The 18,116-nt window shown below is 58.5% G+C and overlaps 3 protein-coding genes across 5 annotated transcripts; 2 read left to right on the forward strand and 1 right to left on the reverse strand.

Annotated features, from left to right (window-relative positions):
* The first annotated feature begins 5,987 nt into the window (after positions 1-5,987).
* On the forward strand, positions 5,988-11,192 carry LOC118899474 (membrane frizzled-related protein). Its single transcript, XM_036861256.1, has 13 exons — positions 5,988-6,098; positions 6,223-6,325; positions 6,440-6,553; positions 6,642-6,803; positions 6,937-7,150; positions 7,569-7,699; positions 7,827-7,952; positions 8,181-8,257; positions 8,630-8,778; positions 9,300-9,430; positions 9,575-9,706; positions 10,301-10,428; positions 10,519-11,192. Exons 1-13 carry the CDS (start codon positions 6,045-6,047, stop codon positions 10,741-10,743), a joined length of 1,746 nt encoding a protein of 581 aa, XP_036717151.1. The 5' UTR covers positions 5,988-6,044; the 3' UTR covers positions 10,744-11,192.
* Positions 11,193-11,359: 167 nt separating this feature from the next.
* C1QTNF5 (C1q and TNF related 5) lies at positions 11,360-14,337 on the forward strand. Of its 3 annotated transcripts, none has more exons than XM_036861259.1 (3): positions 11,360-11,557; positions 11,944-12,234; positions 12,540-14,337. In XM_036861259.1, the coding sequence occupies exons 2-3, from the start codon at positions 11,994-11,996 to the stop codon at positions 13,055-13,057; spliced, it is 759 nt and encodes a 252-aa protein (XP_036717154.1). In that variant the 5' UTR covers positions 11,360-11,557; positions 11,944-11,993; the 3' UTR covers positions 13,058-14,337. The 3 variants fall into 3 exon arrangements, with proteins under 3 accessions (XP_036717154.1, XP_036717153.1, XP_036717155.1); XM_036861258.1 differs by having other exon boundaries at positions 11,364-11,650; positions 12,540-14,335; XM_036861260.1 differs by having other exon boundaries at positions 11,369-11,650; positions 11,944-12,207; positions 12,540-14,333.
* Positions 14,338-15,105: 768 nt separating this feature from the next.
* Positions 15,106-17,876, reverse strand: RNF26 (ring finger protein 26). Its single transcript, XM_036861257.1, has one exon. The coding sequence runs from the start codon at positions 17,312-17,314 to the stop codon at positions 16,013-16,015; it is 1,302 nt and encodes a 433-aa protein (XP_036717152.1). The 5' UTR covers positions 17,315-17,876; the 3' UTR covers positions 15,106-16,012.
* Between the last annotated feature and the right edge of the window lie 240 nt (positions 17,877-18,116).

Here is an 18,116-nt window from a genome sequence, read left to right on the forward strand (position 1 = left end):
ATGGGGAATTTTCCTAACTGCCATCTGTGCTCCACACACTGAGAAATCAAGGCCTATCTTTCCTTCCCTTGCTTGTCACTCTTCCTCCCAGCGGCACCTGCTGTCACACTCACCTCCTGGGCTGAGACTGGTGGTGGCAATTTTGGGGGGGGCATTTCCCAGAAAGGATTGAAAATAACAGTGGCTGAAGCCTGAGGTTTCTCCCCGGCCTGCCCTGGAAGGGGCCCGATGCAAGAAAAATAATTTCCCCCAAACCACACGTGAACAGGATCACCTTCAAGATGGAAACATTAGGCTTAGAGCAAAATGGATGCCTGAGCCCCAAATCAGTGTAAGGTGCTGTACCTCTCCTGTGACTAGTTTTTCACTGGAGGTAGAAGCCACCTGTGTGCTTTTGTTGTCTTCCACTGGGGAACAGACAGACTATAGCTAACATCGAGGGCAGGGGCTCAGCCCCCTCCACCCTTGCTCCCAGCCCTCCTTTCTGTACTTAACTTGTCGTGCTTTCTCATCCCCATGGCAACAGGTCCTAGTGCTGCACAGATCCCCAAACACAACCTGTCCCCGTGTTTCCTTACCCATCAGCTTTGCCTCCTAGCAACTGGGATTTCTTCCCCCATTCTTTGCTGGCATGCCAGCAGGCCTCTCCCTAGGGGTGGAGCTCTCCCTGCACCTGTTCTTGTGTGACCTTGAGCAAGAAACTCCCTCCCTCTGGGCCTTAGTGTCTCATCTGTGAATTCAGGAGATTGGACTAGAGGATCTCGATGGTCTCAGCTCAAGTGTTATTCCAAGTCACTTTTTCCCTAAGTACAAGTCCTACGTTAGAGGACTTGCACACCTCTGGTTCCCTGATTCCACTTTAGAGAGTTTATACGTTTTAAAGTGATCAGTGCTCAGAAAATGCATACTACTTTCCGTAGGGGTCACCTTGTCCACGTTCTTATCTTGCCAGTGAGGACATGAGCTCTAAAGAAGCCTCGAGTCCACCAGCTCGTCGGTGGCAGGGGCAGGACGGAACCCAGGGATCTTGACTCCCCACCCAGATCTCTTTCCATCTGAATACTCTTCCTTTTGGTCGAATAATTAACAGCATTTTGCAGGACATTCTGCAGCAAATTTCCCAATCCCGTGTCTATTAGCAACTGAGCTGAACAGCAATGTAACCAGGGAACTCCCTGATTCTACACATTCACACACCCAAGGGCAAAACCAGCACGATCTGTCGCATACCTGGGCCCACACACCTCTGAGGGTCCCGTCCTTCACTGTTCTAGGGGCACAAACAAGCACCTGTGCAGGAGGCAGGAGACAGCGGAGTCCAAGCATTCCTAGTCCAAGCAAATTACTTAATCTCTCTGAGCCTCAGTTTCCGCCTCTGTAATCTGAGCATAACAAGAGCTACTCAGAGTTGTGAGTGTTCAGCACATAGTAGGTACTCACGAATGTCTATTTCCCCCACCTCACCTCTATTTCCAGTACTGCACCATCAATGCTCCACTAAGATTCTCTTAGTTGGGTGATCCTCAGCAAATGCTGAGTTCCCCTGGCCTCTCAGGGTGCCTATGACTTTTCAGGAATGCAAAGTAAGTACAGCATCGCCCAAACCACACAGAGTTAGTGAGGCAGAGCCACTGGTTGGGCATTCCAAAGCCAAGGGCTGAGCTTTTCTGATTTCCTGATACTCGGTGTGACCTGCCTCTTGGAGACAGCAGTGGGTTGGCTGGGATGGAGCTGCAGTCATCCGGGCTCCTAGAGACTAAAGATCCAGGAACCAGAGGGTGAGAGTCAAGGCTAGGGGTGGCAATGAACAAGGAGAGGAGAGAGTATTTGACGGATCTGGGGAGGGTGGCGGGGAGTCAAGTCCTAATGCACATCTATAACGCTGGCCCTGGGAGCCAGCAAAAGGAAAGCGTTCAGATCAGAGGACAGGCCTGGACAAAGACAGGTAGGGTGGGTACAGTGTGCCAGGGACAAGGAAGAGGCTGGTCCGGCTGGAGTGGAGGGTTGGAGCTGGAGGGCCAGCAGGAGGGAGAGCTAGTGAGCCAGAGTCTAGAAGGTGATAGCCAACCTCAAGCTGGCCTTGCCCCTCCTGGTTATAAAGGGGCCACAGAGGGCTTCCCTGGTGGCACAATGGTTAAGAACCCGCCTGCCAATGCAGGGACACAGGTTCGATCCCTGGTCCGGGAAGATCCCACATGCCGCGGAGCAACTAAGCCTGTGCACCACAACTACTGAGCCTGCGCTCTAGAGCCCACGAGCCACAACTACTGAAGCCCACGTGCCACAACTACTGAAGCCCGCATGCCTACAGCCTGTGTTCTACAAGAGAAGCCGCCACAGTGAGAAGCCTGCGCACCGCAATGAAGATCTAATGCAGCCAAAAATAAATAAATAAAACAAATAAATTTTTTTTAAAAAAGGCGGGGAGCCACAGAGAGCCAGCCAGGCCGAGTTGCAGGGATCCAAGCTTGCAGGAACAAAAGCAAAAGCCCAGTGGAGATTCCGGGGGTCTAGAAATCACTTGAGCAAGAAAAGCGGTAACTTACCTTTGCTTGTTAGTTTTATCCGTAGCCGTCAGCAGGAAAGTCCATGCAAACGTCCCCACGGCAGCAAGAAAAGGGAGGGCTGGAGACACAGTGTCCCTGCAGGCAGTGGGGGAGATGGGGAGACCCCCGGAGAAGGAAGAGGCAAGAAGGCCAAGGCCCCAGGGCCTGCAAAGGAAGAAGAGGAAGCCCAAGAGGCAGCCAAGAATGAAGCAAGCAACCTGGAGCTCAATGGCCGCAGGCCTGAAACCTCCCAGGGCTTCACAGCCCAGGTGTCCTCTGCACACCTAGCCTGCAGGAGTCCTTGCCCACAGGCCCTCTCCCCCACTATTCTACATGGTTTATAGAAAGAACATGGAAAATGTAAAAGAAAGGAAAGAAAAAAAAAAGGGAGGGCTTCCCTGGTGGCGCAGTGGTTAAGAATCCGCCTGCCAATGCAGGGGACATGGGTTCAAGCCCTGGTCCGGGAAGATCCCACACGCCACGGAGCAAGTAAGCCCGTGCGCCACAACTACTGAGCCTGCGCTCTAGAGCCCGCGAGCCACAACTACTGAGCCCATGTGCCACAACTACTGAAGCCCACACACCTAGAGCCCGTGTTCCACAGCAAGAGAAGCCACCACAATGAGAAGCCCACGCACCGCAACAAAGAGTAGCCCCCGCTCGTCACAACAAGAGAAAAGCCTGCATGCAGCAACAAAGACCCAACACAGCCAAAAATAAAATAAATAAAATGAAAGAAAGAAAGAAAGAAAAAGAAAGAAAAAGACCAAAAGCTGAGAATCAGGAATCCAACAGACCCAGCTCTGAAACCTAGCCTGGTAACTGGTGCCTCAGTTACATCTGGAAAATGGGAACAAACACACCTCCCTGACCTTGGCTCCCAGGGCTGTTATGAGGGTCAAATGAGCTGATGAGCTGAGGGGTGTCCGTTCTATTTCTCTCATTGTCCCTTTACTGGTGCCATTCTCCCACCCTGACCTGGCCCCTGGCCTGGCTGACCTCCCCTAGGAACACGTCCATGAAGCAGCCAGTTGCAAGGGCGCCTATGCCGGCAGAGCCAGGGGTGTCGTGGAGGATGGCCATGGGCAACGGCAAAGCCAGAGAGAAGCTTCCGGCCCTCCCAGCCTCCCCCTTGCCTCCTTTCCACCACCTACCCACAAACAGGGGCTGTTCTAAGACCCGGGTCTGACTAAGCCACTCCCTGCTTAAAATGGGTTACAACCCAGCCTCCTTAGGCCCATAGTGCTAAGTACCCCCTCCTTTCTGGAATCCCTACCCAACCCCCAAGTTCTACCTATTAAAATCTTTTTCAACTCTCTAACTTTAGACTAAATGCCCACCTCTTCCAAGAAGTCCCCCTGCCTGTTATAGCTATTAACATTTACCGTGTTAAAACCAGAATGGAAAGGAATTAAAATATTTTCTTATTAATTTTTTTTTTAATTATTCGGCCACACCACACAGCATGTGGAATCTTAGTTCCCCGACCAGGGATTGAACCCACATCCCCTGCACTGGGAGCACAGAATCTTAACCACTGGACCGCCAGAGAAGTCCCTTTTCTTATTAATTTTTAAATAAATTTTAAAATAACAGCAAACCTTTTACATGCTAATATAAATAACATTTTTTTTAATGTTTTTTTTTTTTTTAGGCCGTGCCGCATGGCTTGGCTTGCGAGATCTTAGTTCCCCGACCAGGGATCGAACCAGTGCTCTCTGCAGTGGAAGCGTGGAGTCTTAACCACTGGACCACCAGGGAAGTCTTATTTTTTTTTTAAACTACATTTTCCAAAACAAAAAGAACTTAGTAAGAAGGATAACTTTGTTTTACATTTTTGCAAATCTCATTAACGCCTGGCTGGATTCTCACCTCCTTCACATCATGCAGCCTCTGGAAACCACGCTGTTCACTCAAGAACAAGGAAAGAAAGCGAGAAGGACAAATAACACCTACGTGTTATTATAGAAATACTTTTGACCTCTCAAAGCCTCTAAAAGCAGTCCACATCTTAGGACCAAGGAAAGGCTTGTCCCCTAGACAAAAGCAGCCCCGGGCCCTCTAGGGGGTGAAAGGAGAGGATCTGCGTGTTGAGGGGGATCTCCTGAGTGTGAAGAGAGCTGCCTCGGGGGGATCGCAGAATCTGTCTCCTTTGTTTCTTCTCTCCCCACTGGGTTCTTCACTTAGTTCCCCTCTGTCACCAGCCTGCCTTAGGCCGGTGTAGAGTGAAAGACGTGTGTCAGAGAAAACGTGCGCTTTGGATTTACCCAGTCCTGGGTTCAACTCTTGTCTCTGTATCTTGGGGAAGCTGATGTGACCTTGGGAAAGTTACTTAACCTCTTGGAGCCTTAGGCCATCATTTGTAAAATGGCTATGCTCCCTCACAGAGTGATTCAAGGAGAGAAACTGCGCGTAGGACCTCTGGGCCAGGGCCTAATACGTAACAGACATTCTGCAAACAGTAGCCAGAAATATTATGCTGCCTCCCCACCTCCTGCCCTGCCCGACTCAGCGTGAGCACGGCTAACACAAAACAGATTAACAATCCCTCTCCCTTCTCCCTGAGGACAGCTGCGCCAGGCTGGGATTTTCCAAGAGAACTTCGCTCGTGGAGAGAGAGAGTCACGGAGTGATGTAGTTTGCAGAGGGCAGGTTTTCTACCCTGCAACAGCAGATGGCACCACCTGCCGGATTCCACAGCCCATCTGAAGGGCCAGCCCTGACCGACCCGTCCAAGGCCTTGGGCACCTTCACCTCCTCCACTGCCCTTTCTCCTACGGGCTGAGGCGGCCAACCCCTCAAGCTCCCCGACTCACATCAGCACAGACACAAGCAGCCCAGAAAGACTTATCTCCTTGTCCCGGGCACCCAGGTGTTTTAGGGGGACTTCCAAAGACCCGGCTTGGCTAATGCCTCAGTCGCCCTGATGGCAAGGAGCGGTGGGCTGCGGGTCTGTCCAGGACCTTTAGGACTCACAGGCCTTGAAGCTGCCAAACCGTCACACCCGGCTTCGAAGGCTCCCTCGTGCCTGCAAAACTGCCCCGCCGTCTCCCTTCCTCCCCAGCACCCCTCAGCCACTCACTCAGCACCTCAGTGAGGTTAGGAGAGGGGGTGGCCAGCTCCCAGGTCACACCCCCGACAGAGCGCCTAGCTTCCTCCACGGGGTGTTCTCAGCCTGCGCCTTTAAGGACTGCCGTTCTGTGCCAGGGTCTCGACCTCGGCATCCTCAGCTGAGTTGGATTAAGGGACCATTTCATGCCACTGCGAATTCCTTCTGGCTGCTGTCCCTTCCCCCATGCAGAGACAGAATAGCCAGTAGCTGGAACCAGCCTGGAGCCAGTCTGCCCAGGGCAGCGGGAGAGCTGGTCTAGCCTGGCAGCCCTCGTCCTCGGGGAGCAGAGGCTGCCCCTTTGAGAGGGGGCCTGGGGGCAGGGAGCGGGCCCTCTGGGGTCTTGGGCTGTCGCAGGGACTCGAGAAAGCCATGCAGAGCCTAGAGCCATGAAGGACTGCTCAGACATCATCCTCTGCGTGGAGGCGACAGAGCTGAGCAAGGTAAGGGTCATACAGGACCACTCCCGCAAGACCCAGATGCCCACCTAGGGCTGGCAGTGCCCAGTGAACACACCTGCCAGGCAGTGCTGCCACCGGCCCTCAGCCCTCAAGTCTCTCCCTTCAGACTGAATTCTGCAATCCTGCTTTTGAGCCTGAATCAGGGCCACCTTGCCCCCTACCCAGCCTCCAGGAGGACGCCAGCTGCAGCACCCGAGCTCCCTGGCATGGTAACCATCTCAGGGGGTGAGCTGGGGGTAGGACAGAAAGGCCCAGCGGCTAAGGGCTGTGTGAGAGATGCCCAAGGGAAAGGGCTCTCAAAATCCCACCCCACCTGCCCGCAGGTCGGCGTCCCCGAGGGCTGCAGCCTGACTGCCACTTCTCCTGGCTGTGTGTCCTCCTGCTGGCCAGCCTGCTGCTGCTGCTGCTTGGGCTGCTGGTGGCCATCATCCTGGCCCGTAAGTTCCCAAGGCCTCCATGAGTCTCCCATGCCCTGCAAGAGATCCAGCACCTCTGAATCCCATTCCCTCGTCTTCCCGCCTCCAGAATTGCAGGCTACACCTGCGTCCGGGGCCTCCCATCATCCACTGCCTTCCCAAGGCCTCACCACCATTGGCTCCAGCCCCACTCCCATCCCCACCACCTCTCAGGCAACTGGGACCCCTAAAGGGCAACCGGAGGCAGGCATGAGCCCCGCACCCCAGTCGGGTGAGTACTAAGGGGCAGATCTTCCTGGAGAAGGGCCCAAGACGGCAGGAGGGAGGGGAGGCCGGGAAGAGGCATCTTGTAAAAACAAGTCTCTCTCCTTTTGACCTCTGAACTCTAACCTCCGTCGCTGCAGCCTGTGGGGGCCTCCTTCCTGGCCCAAGGGGCTTCTTCAGCAGCCCCGACTACCCAGACCCTTACCCACCCAACGCCCACTGCGTGTGGCATATCCAAGTGGCCACAGACCATGCAATACAGCTCAAGATCGAAGCTCTCAGCGTGGAGAGTGTGGCCTCCTGTCTTTTTGATCGCTTGGAAATCTCCCCCGAGCCTGAAGGCCCCCTCCTCAGGTGGGTCCCTCTGCCCCCAGGAGATCCCACCCGTCTCCTGAACCACTGTCTGGAGGGCAGAACCAGGGAACTGCAGTGGGAAATTCTTGACTGGGAGGAAACGGAGAGACTTGGCCTCTGGGCCCAGCTCTGCCACCATCTTGCTATATGACCTTGGGAAGGTCACTTCCCCTCTCTGACCTTGGTTTCCAAATCTGGAAATTGGAGCTCCCACACATCTTTCCCATGGATAAATGCCTCAAGGATGGACGTACAGGAGTCAGGGAGGTCAGAGCTCTGCTGAAAATGAAGGGAACCTTTTGGACACATCGTCCCCAGGACGGGGCTTGAGGAAAGAGGACCGCAGGGCCCAGGCAGGCTCCACTCTGGCTGGCCCTGAGCTCTGAGCCTCCGTCACCCCCAATCTGGCTTCTTGCAGAGTGTGTGGGAGGGTGCCTCCCCCCACACTCAACACCAATGCCAGCCACCTCCGCGTGGCCTTCGTCTCTGACAGCAGCGTGGAAGGATCTGGCTTCCATGCCTGGTACCAGGCCGTGGCCCCCGGTCATGGTGAGTGCTTTCCCGCCAGGTCCCCAGCTACCTGTCAACTGTCCGCTTCCCCCCTCTCCAGCCACTCCCAGCCCTGCAAAAGGGGTAGAGATTCTAGGGGTTTCTGAATCCAGATGCCCACCCCCAGGGAGCTGTGCCCACGATGAGTTCCCCTGCGACCAGCTCGTCTGCCTGCTACCTGACTCGGTGTGCGACGGCTTTGCCAGTTGCGCTGATGGCAGTGACGAGGCCAACTGCAGCGCCAAGTTCTCGGGTATGGGCCCGGCCAGGCTCAGGGCGGGTACTGTCCTCAGGCATCTGATCCAGGTTCAGGCTGGCCTCCCCAGGCCTGGCCCAGCTCCAAACCTGCCTGGTCATTCTTCTGGCCCAGAACTTGTCTCCCCACGGGCACGGCCAAAACTCTTCTCTGCCATCCCTGCTGGCCCTACCGGGTGAAGGCACAGATCCTGGCAAACTCATGAGCCCCTCCTCCTCTCTACAGGGTGTGGGGGGGACCTGACTGGGCTCCAGGGCACTTTCTCTGCTCCCAGCTACCCGCAGCAGTACCCTCACCAACAGGTAAGCCGGCGCTCCATAGGGAGGGTGGTGCAGCCCACGTGGGCACACCTGAGCATCCGGGTTAGTGCGATTGAGAACAGCATGGCAGATACTGCCTTGTACCTGGGAAGGTCAGCGATCAAGCAGGCAGGAAGGGAACATTATTAAGTGCTTACTAGGTATCCATGTTCCCGTGCTGGGTAAACTTATCTCTGAGACCAGATAAGTTAAAGGCCCTTCCGCCACCACCGATGATGAGAGCAGTGTGGGCAGGGCCCACCCACTCCCTACCCTGCTTGCAGCAGGGGGAAGCCCATCTGGAGCTCAGCCTGGAGGCCCCGATTGGGACAGAAGAAGAAACCCATAAATTACTCCACCTGTGCCCTCCCCCAGTTTTGCTCCTGGCACATCTCGGTGCCCGCTGGGCATGGCATTGAACTGCTGTTCCACAACTTCAGCCTGGAAGCTCAGGACGAGTGCAAGTTTGACTACGTGGAAGTGTATGAGACCCGCAACTCAGGGGCCCTCAGCCTCCTGGGCAGGTATTGGCAGAGCCAGTGGGAGGAGCTGAGGATAAACCCCACCCTCCAGAGTCCGACGTCAAGGCTTTCTACAAATCGGCCCACGCACGCACTAGCTTCATTGTCTTCTCCTGCGCCAGGCTGGAGGTCTCCTCACTGTCACCCTAAAAAAGGCTTGTCCTTCCTCACCTTCGTACCTGTCCCTCTCACCTTTGCTCCTTACATCACCTCCTCCAGGAGGCTCTCCCCGTCCCAGTTCTCCTACCTGCCCGGTCTATTTATAGCTTCCCCCAGAACCCTCACTGATTTTCCCCAGGTTGAAGGGGCTCAAGTGCAAGCAGTTTGTTTCGTTTGTTTAGTACTTTGTCTCCTGAACGTGTGTGTCTTCCTCACCAGTCCCATGAGTCAGTGACTATGCCTCCCATCCCCTCTGGCATCGCCCAGAGCACCCAGCTCTGTGCTGCATCTGCGGGAGGCCTCGTGCACGCTCGATCAGCCGGGGTGGGGGGCCCCATGCCAGGACTGCTGTCTGCTTTGGGCAGGTTCTGTGGAGCAGAGCCGCCCCCGCGCCTCATCTCCTCACACCACCAGCTGGCTGTGCTCTTTAGGACAGACCATGGCATCAGCATCGGGGGCTTCTCGGCCACCTACCGGGCCCTCAATGCCACAGAGAGTAGGTAGCCTGGGCGAGTGGGTGTGGGCAGTAGAGGCGCCTCCAGGAGAACAGGGAAGGGCTCTGGACCCTGGTCAGGGCACTGTGAAGGCAGTGGGGGTACAGGCATGTCCCAGGGCACTGCCATGCCCCCTGTGCCTGCAGACCCCTGTGGGCCCGGAGAGTTCTCCTGCCGGGATGGAGGGTGTACGAATCTGCAGTGGATGTGTGGCATGTGGAGAGACTGCGCAGAGAGCAGCGATGACAACTGCAGCAGCCCCTTGCTCCCACCCCCCGGTGAGGAGCCTGCCCCAGGGCACCGCAGGCGGGGCTGGCAGGCCTGAGCGGGCTGGGTGCCCATCCCTAGAAACCCACTGGCACGCGTCGTAACAGCTATCCCTATCTTCCCTGATGGGGTGGGGGGCCCACTAGCCTGACTCTGGACCACTCCACCAAATACTGGAGGGATTCTCCCCCAGGGGTGGCAAGGGTACTTAGTGTCACCCCCGAGGGAAATGGGAATCTGGGAGTTGATGGTTGAGGCTTCAAGAGCCCGTCCGGCCTTGTCACACAGAGAGGCCCTCTCCAGGGCCCACCTCGGAGATGGGGGGAGAGCGGGCGAGCTCCTTCCAGATGCCCTGGTCCTGCCAATGTTGGTGCCCCTAGCTCCCTGAGATCATAGCGGTGCCTGCATGATGCCCAGGGCTGGCGAATGATCCTTGGAGTAGGCTCTCAAGGAAAACAGGGATCCTCGACATGGATAAAGCATCTCTCTGTGTTATCTCCTTCGATTCTCCCCGTCTGACCCATAGGGAGCGCTTAGGTGACTTGTCCCGGGTCACACAGCCAGTGAGTATTCCCCAGAGTGACCCTCCCCTCCCACCCCTGCAGAGCTGGCCTGTGAGCCTGTCCGGGTGGAGATGTGCATCGGTCTGAGCTACAACACCACGGCCTTCCCTAACATCTGGGTGGGCATGGCCACCCAGGAGGAGGTGGTGGAGGTCCTCAGAGGTTACAAGGTACTCCAGGGAGAGATAAGGAGGAACCCCCAGGAAGGGGAGGGAACTGGGGGAGCAGGGTGCCTGAGGGCTGGTCTCCTCCTTCCACAGAGCCTGACAAGCCTGCCCTGCTACCAGAATTTCCGGAGGCTCCTTTGCGGGCTACTTGTGCCCCACTGCACCCCGCTAGGCAGTGTCCTTCCCCCTTGCCGCTCTGTCTGCCAGGAGGCAGAGCGCCAGTGCCAGTCTGGCCTGGCACTACTGGGCACCCCCTGGCCCTTTAACTGCAACAGGCTGCCTGAGGCAGCTGGCCTGGAGGCTTGTGCCCAGCCCTGACCCTGAGGCGGGCCCCTGCCCTCTGCTGCCCATCCTCCTTTGCCTATCAGGGTGGGCAGGCAGGGGAGCAAAGGAAAGGGGCCAGCATGGGACTCTGCCCATCCCCTCTGGGTCCTCCCAGAGAGGGGAAGAGGAGTCCTCAGCGGGGCTAACGGGACCCTCCCACCCTGCCAGATCCTTCCCTATCCTTTCATTTGCCCCAGCTGCTGCAAACAGCAGGCCTGACTCCACACTGTACCAGTGATAATCTAGATTGCTTCCCACCCAAGCCTCTGACCCCAATTTCCTACCTTCTACCTTCCTCATCTCCATCTGCTTTTTCAGGCTCTCTACGACCTGCTTTCTGACTTTTTCATTTATTCAAAAAAAAAGGTATCCAGTGCCTAGTCATGTGGCAGGCCCTATTCTGAGCCCTGGGGATCCAGTTGTCTACTGCTTCTAGAACCTTCCACCCTCGGTTCTCAGCTTCTATTTCTTCTGGACTAGAGTGTTGTCTTTGATCTCCGTCGTGGCACCATCTCTCCTTCCAGCTCCTTGGAGCTGTAGATGCCCTGAGCGTCTGTTTCTCATGGTTCTGCCTCTCTGTGCCCGCCTCAAATCTCTCCCTCCTTTCTCCACCAAACTTTGGCCGGCCGCCGGGCGACACCACGAGTTATTTCCCTGCTATTTCCCGGCCCGGGCTCTTGGCCCCGGAACAACTGGTTTCCTCTTGGAGTCTGGGAGGAGCAGAGCAGAGCCGGCAAGGAACGAACCGGGACCAGGGAGACGCCGAGGGCAGGGGGCGCCTGGCTAGAGAGAAGCGCAGGGAAGGAAGGTAGCAAGCAGGGGTCAACTGGAGGGTCCGGAGTAGCGAGAACCCCGAAGGAGGCCGCAGAGAGAGCGAGCAGCCCCGGGAGCCGGGAGGGGGGTGAGTCTGGTCGCGAGGGGGGGGGGGGGGCGGGGAAATGGGGATGGGGGAGGGGACTGTGGGAAAGTCTGGGCGCCGGCCCCGGGTGGTGGTGGGGGGAGGGCCGGCCTCTCCTTCCCCCTGCGCGGTGCTCTCGGGGTTCTTGGGTCTAGGGACGCCCCCTTCTTCGTCCCCTCGCGGCCACTCAGCCTCACTCAGGGACATGGCAGTGGGGTGGGGACCGAGCCGGCTGCGCCGGGGCGGGGACCGAGGCAGGTCCCAGGATTCTGGGTCCCGACTCCTGTCCTGCCCAGCCCACAGACGACGAGAGGCCCGCGGCGCCCGGACTCCGCGTGCCAGCGCCATGAGGCCGCTCCTCGCTCTGCTGTTCCTGGGCTTGGCGGCCGGCTCGCCCCCGCTGGACGACAACAAGATCCCCAGCCTGTGCCCGGGGCACCCCGGCCTTCCCGGCACGCCGGGCCACCATGGCAGCCAGGGCCTGCCCGGCCGCGACGGCCGCGACGGCCGCGACGGCGCGCCCGGGGCTCCGGGAGAGAAAGGCGAGGGCGGGAGGCCGGGTAAGAAGCGCCTCCGCTGGGAGGCGGGTAAGAGTGCGGCCCCGCTCCTGCTCCCGGGGGCCCGGGGCTCGGGGTTGCCGCTAGGGGGTGCCGCTCCCGTCCCCGTCCGACCCGGCCGGAGCCGGGAGAGGAGAGAGTGACTCAGCTGCGGGAGCCAGAACCCCTGGGACCCTCAGATCTGCCCCAAGCCCTGCAGGAAGCGTGGAGGGGGTCCTGGGGCGCAGGGCGGCCCCGGCCGGGAAGGGGCGGCTGGGAGGCTGAGGGAGGATGCTGGAGGCCCGCGGCGGGCGCGCCCTAACTGCTCCGCTTTCCCCCCACCCCCACCCCCGCAGGCCTCCCGGGGCCGCGTGGGGAGCCCGGGCCGCGAGGAGAAGCAGGCCCCGTGGGGGCGGCTGGGCCAGCAGGCGAGTGCTCGGTGCCTCCGCGCTCCGCCTTCAGCGCCAAGCGCTCAGAGAGCCGGGTGCCCCCGCCGTCGGATGCGCCCCTACCCTTCGACCGCGTGCTGGTGAATGAGCAGGGACATTACGACGCCGTCACCGGCAAGTTCACCTGCCAGGTGCCCGGGGTCTACTACTTCGCCGTCCACGCCACCGTCTACCGGGCTAGCCTGCAGTTCGATCTGGTCAAGAATGGAGAGTCCATCGCCTCTTTCTTCCAGTTCTTCGGGGGGTGGCCCAAGCCAGCCTCGCTCTCCGGGGGCGCCATGGTGAGGCTGGAGCCCAAAGACCAGGTGTGGGTACAGGTGGGCGTGGGTGATTATATTGGCATCTACGCCAGCATCAAGACAGACAGCACCTTCTCTGGATTTCTAGTGTATTCTGACTGGCACAACTCCCCTGTCTTCGCTTGATGCCCACTGGAAAGTGAGCGCATGCTCACTCGAAGGGCGGGAGGGCGTGACACTGACAGCCGCGTCATCCAGGAGGGCGGGCCCCCCTGGAATGTTGTGAATGACCGCGGAGGTGGGGTGGGGGCCTCTCCATCCTGCTGCCGGCAGGGGATGGGGGCAGAGGCTGAGATCAGGGCTGGCAGCACGGGGCAGTGGCTGGATTTCTGCCCTAGACCAAAGGAGTGCTGGCAGGCAGCGTGCTGGCGGTGTGCTGGCAGGTGTGAGTCCCCGCAGTTGCTCTGGTCCAGGACCCCAAGGTGGGGTGCTCCCTTCCTTGTCCTCTGTTCCTCTGGGTCCTCCCTCATCCCTCCTGCTCCTGGGCCCTTTTCTCAGAGATCATTCAATAAATCTTACAACAACAACAATAAAAAAAACCCTCTTACTGGCTTCAGCCTTTCTTCTTTACTGGTGGGGATGCCCTGATTCTGAGAACGGGGAGAAGAGGGAGGAGGGTGTTGGGGAGGGTGCTCAGGCAGAAGGGAGGGCTCTTAGGCTGGATGGAGCTATGGGCCAGAAGATACAGGAAGCAGGCCCAGGTGAAGGAGAGGCTGCTCCACAGACCTGCTGCGTAAGCAGTGGAGGTTGTGAACAGGAGCCCCCTGGTGAGGAGGGTGCCCTGGTGTCAGACTTTGGCCACCCACAAGGAGGAGCCCTTTTTCTAACTCAAAGATGTCATATGAACTGGGTGGAACTTCACCACACACATCCCTGCCCTCACCAACAGAAGGGAAGCCAGGATTTTCATTCACGGCTGCTCTGGCTACTTGCCTGGTCTCTAGATGACTGGAAAGCTATTTCTCTGTCCCCCATGCCAGGGGAGTGGAGTGTCCCTGGGTGTCTAGAGATGTCATTTTGGAGATGGCCACGAGGGGGCACCCCAGTTCCAGAATGCAGCAATGACCCTAGGTAGCTGAGCTCCTGACTGCTAGGGTGGCTAGGGGGAGGAAGGGTATTGAGCTCTGCCAGTGGGATTCCAGATGGGGGTAGAGGAAAAGGGGGTCATTGGCTCCCAGCTCAGGAAGTTTATCTTCTCTAATAAAATGTTTATCCTCACATTAAACAGAGACTGGAAGGAACCAAGCCTCCCCTCGCCCAGCTCCCTCTCCAGGATTGGGGGAAGGGGAAAAAAGAGCCCTTCCTCAGGCCTCCCGACTCCAAGGTGGATGTGCGCAACACTCAGTCACTGAGCCGGGCCATACCACTCAGTCTGAGGCTAGCCGCAAAGCCCCTCCGAGGGGCCTCTCCTTGCCCCACCCCCGACCCGACCCGATGACTAGCAAACCGGGCCTGGCCCGCCCACATCAGCTCAGGCTGTCAACCCAAGAGAAGGTGGAGGGGCCTCTCCTCGGAGTTTCTTCCCATCTACCGCTTTCCCCTCCCCCGCCCCCTTCCAGAAGGCTGTCCCTGGCATCATGCTCCTAGATTTAACATACAATTATGGGGTAGCGTCCCCCCCTCTCTTGCAGGTCATGTGAGGATGGATATGACCAATGGGGACTGGACCCAGTGAGCTAGAGACAGGCCTCCCAGCTGTCCACCACGAGGCCCCACAGCCATACTCCAGCCCATCACAGCGCCACTCTATGCCAAGAGACACAACGACAAGCACCAACTCCTCCAGGGATCTGAGGGTAGGTTGGACTCCAGGCAGCAGGAACCCCAAGTTCCCTCCTGGGAAGAGTGGCACCAGAGGAAAAGCTGGGAGGGCTGACCCAAAGGGGGAGCAAGTTCACACTCCTCTCTCCTAGGGCTAATTCTGCAAAGACAGAAAAGATAAGGAGAGCTTTACCAAAAGCTGTGCACGTGAGAGGGCACAAATCAGACAGGGTGAAAGCGAAGCCAGCCACACCTGGCAGGGGCTCTCCCCAAGGCACCCTATCTTATCTCTCTGCCAGGTCCCCCACCAACCACACTTGTGACTCCGGCAGGACTGAAGGACCCTGCTGCAGCATCCGTCACCCTAACCGACGGCTCGCCCTTGCAAGGATGCACACAGAGGCCGTCAGAGCTGTAACAGAACTTCATTCATTGGATCCTGGGCCAGACAGACCCCTCAGGCAGATGCATGACTCTCGGCCCTGGCCCCTTCTGTATTTGGACCCTAGTGAAATGTGCACAGTCTGCCCTCCCCGATGCCAGGGAGAGACGAACAGAAGGGGAACGCCATTTCACTCTGCGATGTGGGGACTGAAAGGGATAGGAGTAGAAATCTGGCTATCCCCCCTGCGGTTCCCAGTGGTGCTGGGGTGTCAGAGGGCACATGGTCCCAAAGCCAGGTGCAAACACACACACACCTGGGAGTTAATTCTTATCCCAGCTGTTGGCTCAGGTCAGAAGGGAGCCTCATAAGATCATGACTGGTAGAAGTAGCTCTAAGGGCACCTGAGAGATACTACCCCCAAAGCCTGCCAGAGCACAGTGGCTCCAGCTGAAAGCAAATGTTCAAGATCATTCCAAGGCCCTTGAGTTGCCAAAACACCCAAATGACACTGATGTGTGTGGCTGCAGAAGCGGGGGAGGCAGTGGGAAGGGAGCAGGGAGAGAACCTGCAAATCCCCAACAGAACAACCAGAAGCGGAGAGGGGGAGCCCCAGGCGCGGGCACCTGGGTGGGCCGGGGCAAGCTGGAGGGGAGTCCACAGAGAAGTCTCAGGGTCTCGCAGAGTGACACACTCACTACCCTCGGCATCACAGGCACCCACTGGGTAAGGATAAGCTGTTACCCTGCCCCCAGCCAAGCCACAGTCTTCCAGAGTTTCCCATCTCCATGTCCTGGACGTATGGCTTCGAGGCTCGGCAGGATGGCCACAGGGGCAGGAGGGGCTTCAGGCTGGGACCCAGAGATCAGGTGTGAATGCTGTCCTAGCGCAGGTGGCTGCGTTGAGCGTGGAGGGGTGGGCAGGCGGGGAGGGAGTCTTCAGAGGTAGACGTTGAGGGTCTGCAGGATGCCCCGGCGGCACAGCGGGCAGTTGCGGTGGTGGACGGGGTGGCGCATCAGGATCTCAGTGCAGGCCTGGCAGAGGCACAGGTGCCGACAGGGCAGAAGCAGCACTGTCTTGCTCTGGTCCTGGCAGATGACGCACTTCTTCCGCTCCTCTTGCTCCTTCAGCAATTTCCATGGGTCTTGCCCAGCTACAGACTCCTCCACATTGAGCCTCTCCCGGCCCCGGGCAGCTGTCACTCTGGCCATCCTGACCTCCTCTTCTTCTGCCTCTGATCTGGGCCCAGCTTCAGGAAGAGCGTCCTGTCGCCAGGTCCTGGCTGAGGGCACCCTCCTAGGGTCACCCTGGGGGGCCCCGGGGGCCCCTCCCCGGTTAGGCCAGCTCGCCAGCTGCAGGCTACGGCTCCAGACTCGGCGCCAGGCCTCCAAGCCCAGTGCTAGGCGAGAGAGCCGCACAACATCCTCTCTGAGCCGGTGGTAGGATGGCCGGGCATGGAGCTGACTGAGCGCCCGGGTGGCCAGCCTCAGGGTGAGGTCCGGGTGCAACAGAGTCACTGTCACTGCCAGCACGCAAGCCAGCAGCACCAGGCCAGTGAGATTGACAAGCACAAAGCTGGCCAGGAGGCGGGCAGCGGAGGCCAAGAGCTCCAGTACCAGCTGGCAGGGGGTCCAGAGGAGGATGGACATGGCCACAGCACTGCTGGAAATGTGGGCTAGGAAAGCAGCCACTACATCCGTCATCCTCCACAGCGGTCCCATCACTGCATCCCACAGGGCCAGCACCAGGGAGAAGAGGTTCTGGGTGCCAATGAGGCAGATGTTGACCAGGCTATTGATCACATAGGCCACCAGGCTCATGGTGATGGCACAGATGTCACAGACCTGGCGCAGCAAAGCATGGCCATTGGAGACCATATTGAGGACACCCCGGTGCAGGATTTCCCGGCTCCTAAGCGCCCCGTGGGAGGCCAGGTGCCCCAGGAGCTTTAAGCTCTCCAAGCCAGAACAGCAGCTGTATAGTACGGTACACAAGGCCTGAAAGCCCCCAAAGGTGAAGGGAACCACGGCTTCGATGAAGGCCAGCAGTGACAGCAAGACTCCACGGCCCAAGTGCAGAAGACTAGTCAGTACCGTATGTGGCAGGTTGTAGATGAAGGCCAGGAGCCAGGCCAGGGAAGCCAGGAGGGAGGACACCAGCAGGAAGTTGAGGTCCAACACCAAGGTCAGCACATCCAGCAACAGGCCCACCCCATTCACTACCAGGTACACAGCCTCCATGATAGGGCTATGGGGGTTCTGGCTCCCGGCTGAGGCGGGTGTCAGGGCTGTCAATATTTGGGGGAAGGAGGAGGTCGGGGATTAATTTGGAAGGGAAGTGAGCAGTCTCCAATACAGGGAGAATCTAAGGAAGAAGTGGGTTAGAAGGAAGTGGAGTCTCAGGGGAGGGAAAGGGGGCCAGATGCCGGTCCAGGAGTCCCGGTTTTGAAGGCGGGCTCTTTGGGAGGAAAGAGCCCAAACATCTCTAAAGTGGAGGTGATCCCGGGCTGGAGGAGGAACCTCAGCTTTGGAGGCCTGGTGGTGGCATACCACGGCCGGGCAATGGGTCAGACCGAGAGGAGACCGGGAACGGAAGGGATCGGGCCAGGCCGGGGCCGGGTGGGGGCGGCGCAGGCTGGGCGCGGGCTCGCGGTCCAGCTACGCAGGTGCCTCTGTCCCCGCCCGGCCCCCGTCCTCTGGGCTGGCGGCGCTTTGCGCCCAAGGGAGCAGCGGGGAAGGGAACGAGCCTCAGCAAACCCCAGGCGCGGCCTCTACTCCGCTGGGCGCCGCCATCTTGTGTGCTACAGGGTGAGGCAAAAGGCGTGACAAGGAGGGAGGGACGACGAACTCTGACCAATCGGTGAGGCCCAACCCGCAGGAAACATCGAGCACTCATTGGTCCGTTTGAACGGCGCCCAAACATATTTAGTACTTTAAGGGGCGGGGGGAAACAGATTGAAATCCCCGCCCCCTTGAGGCGGGGATTGGTCAATTGAAGGGCAGAGGTGAACTTGCCCCCTAGCCCCGCCCCCTAAAGGAGCAG

Source organism: Balaenoptera musculus, chromosome 8 (genome assembly GCF_009873245.2).
Source record: "Balaenoptera musculus isolate JJ_BM4_2016_0621 chromosome 8, mBalMus1.pri.v3, whole genome shotgun sequence".
NCBI lineage: Eukaryota > Metazoa > Chordata > Mammalia > Artiodactyla > Balaenopteridae > Balaenoptera > Balaenoptera musculus.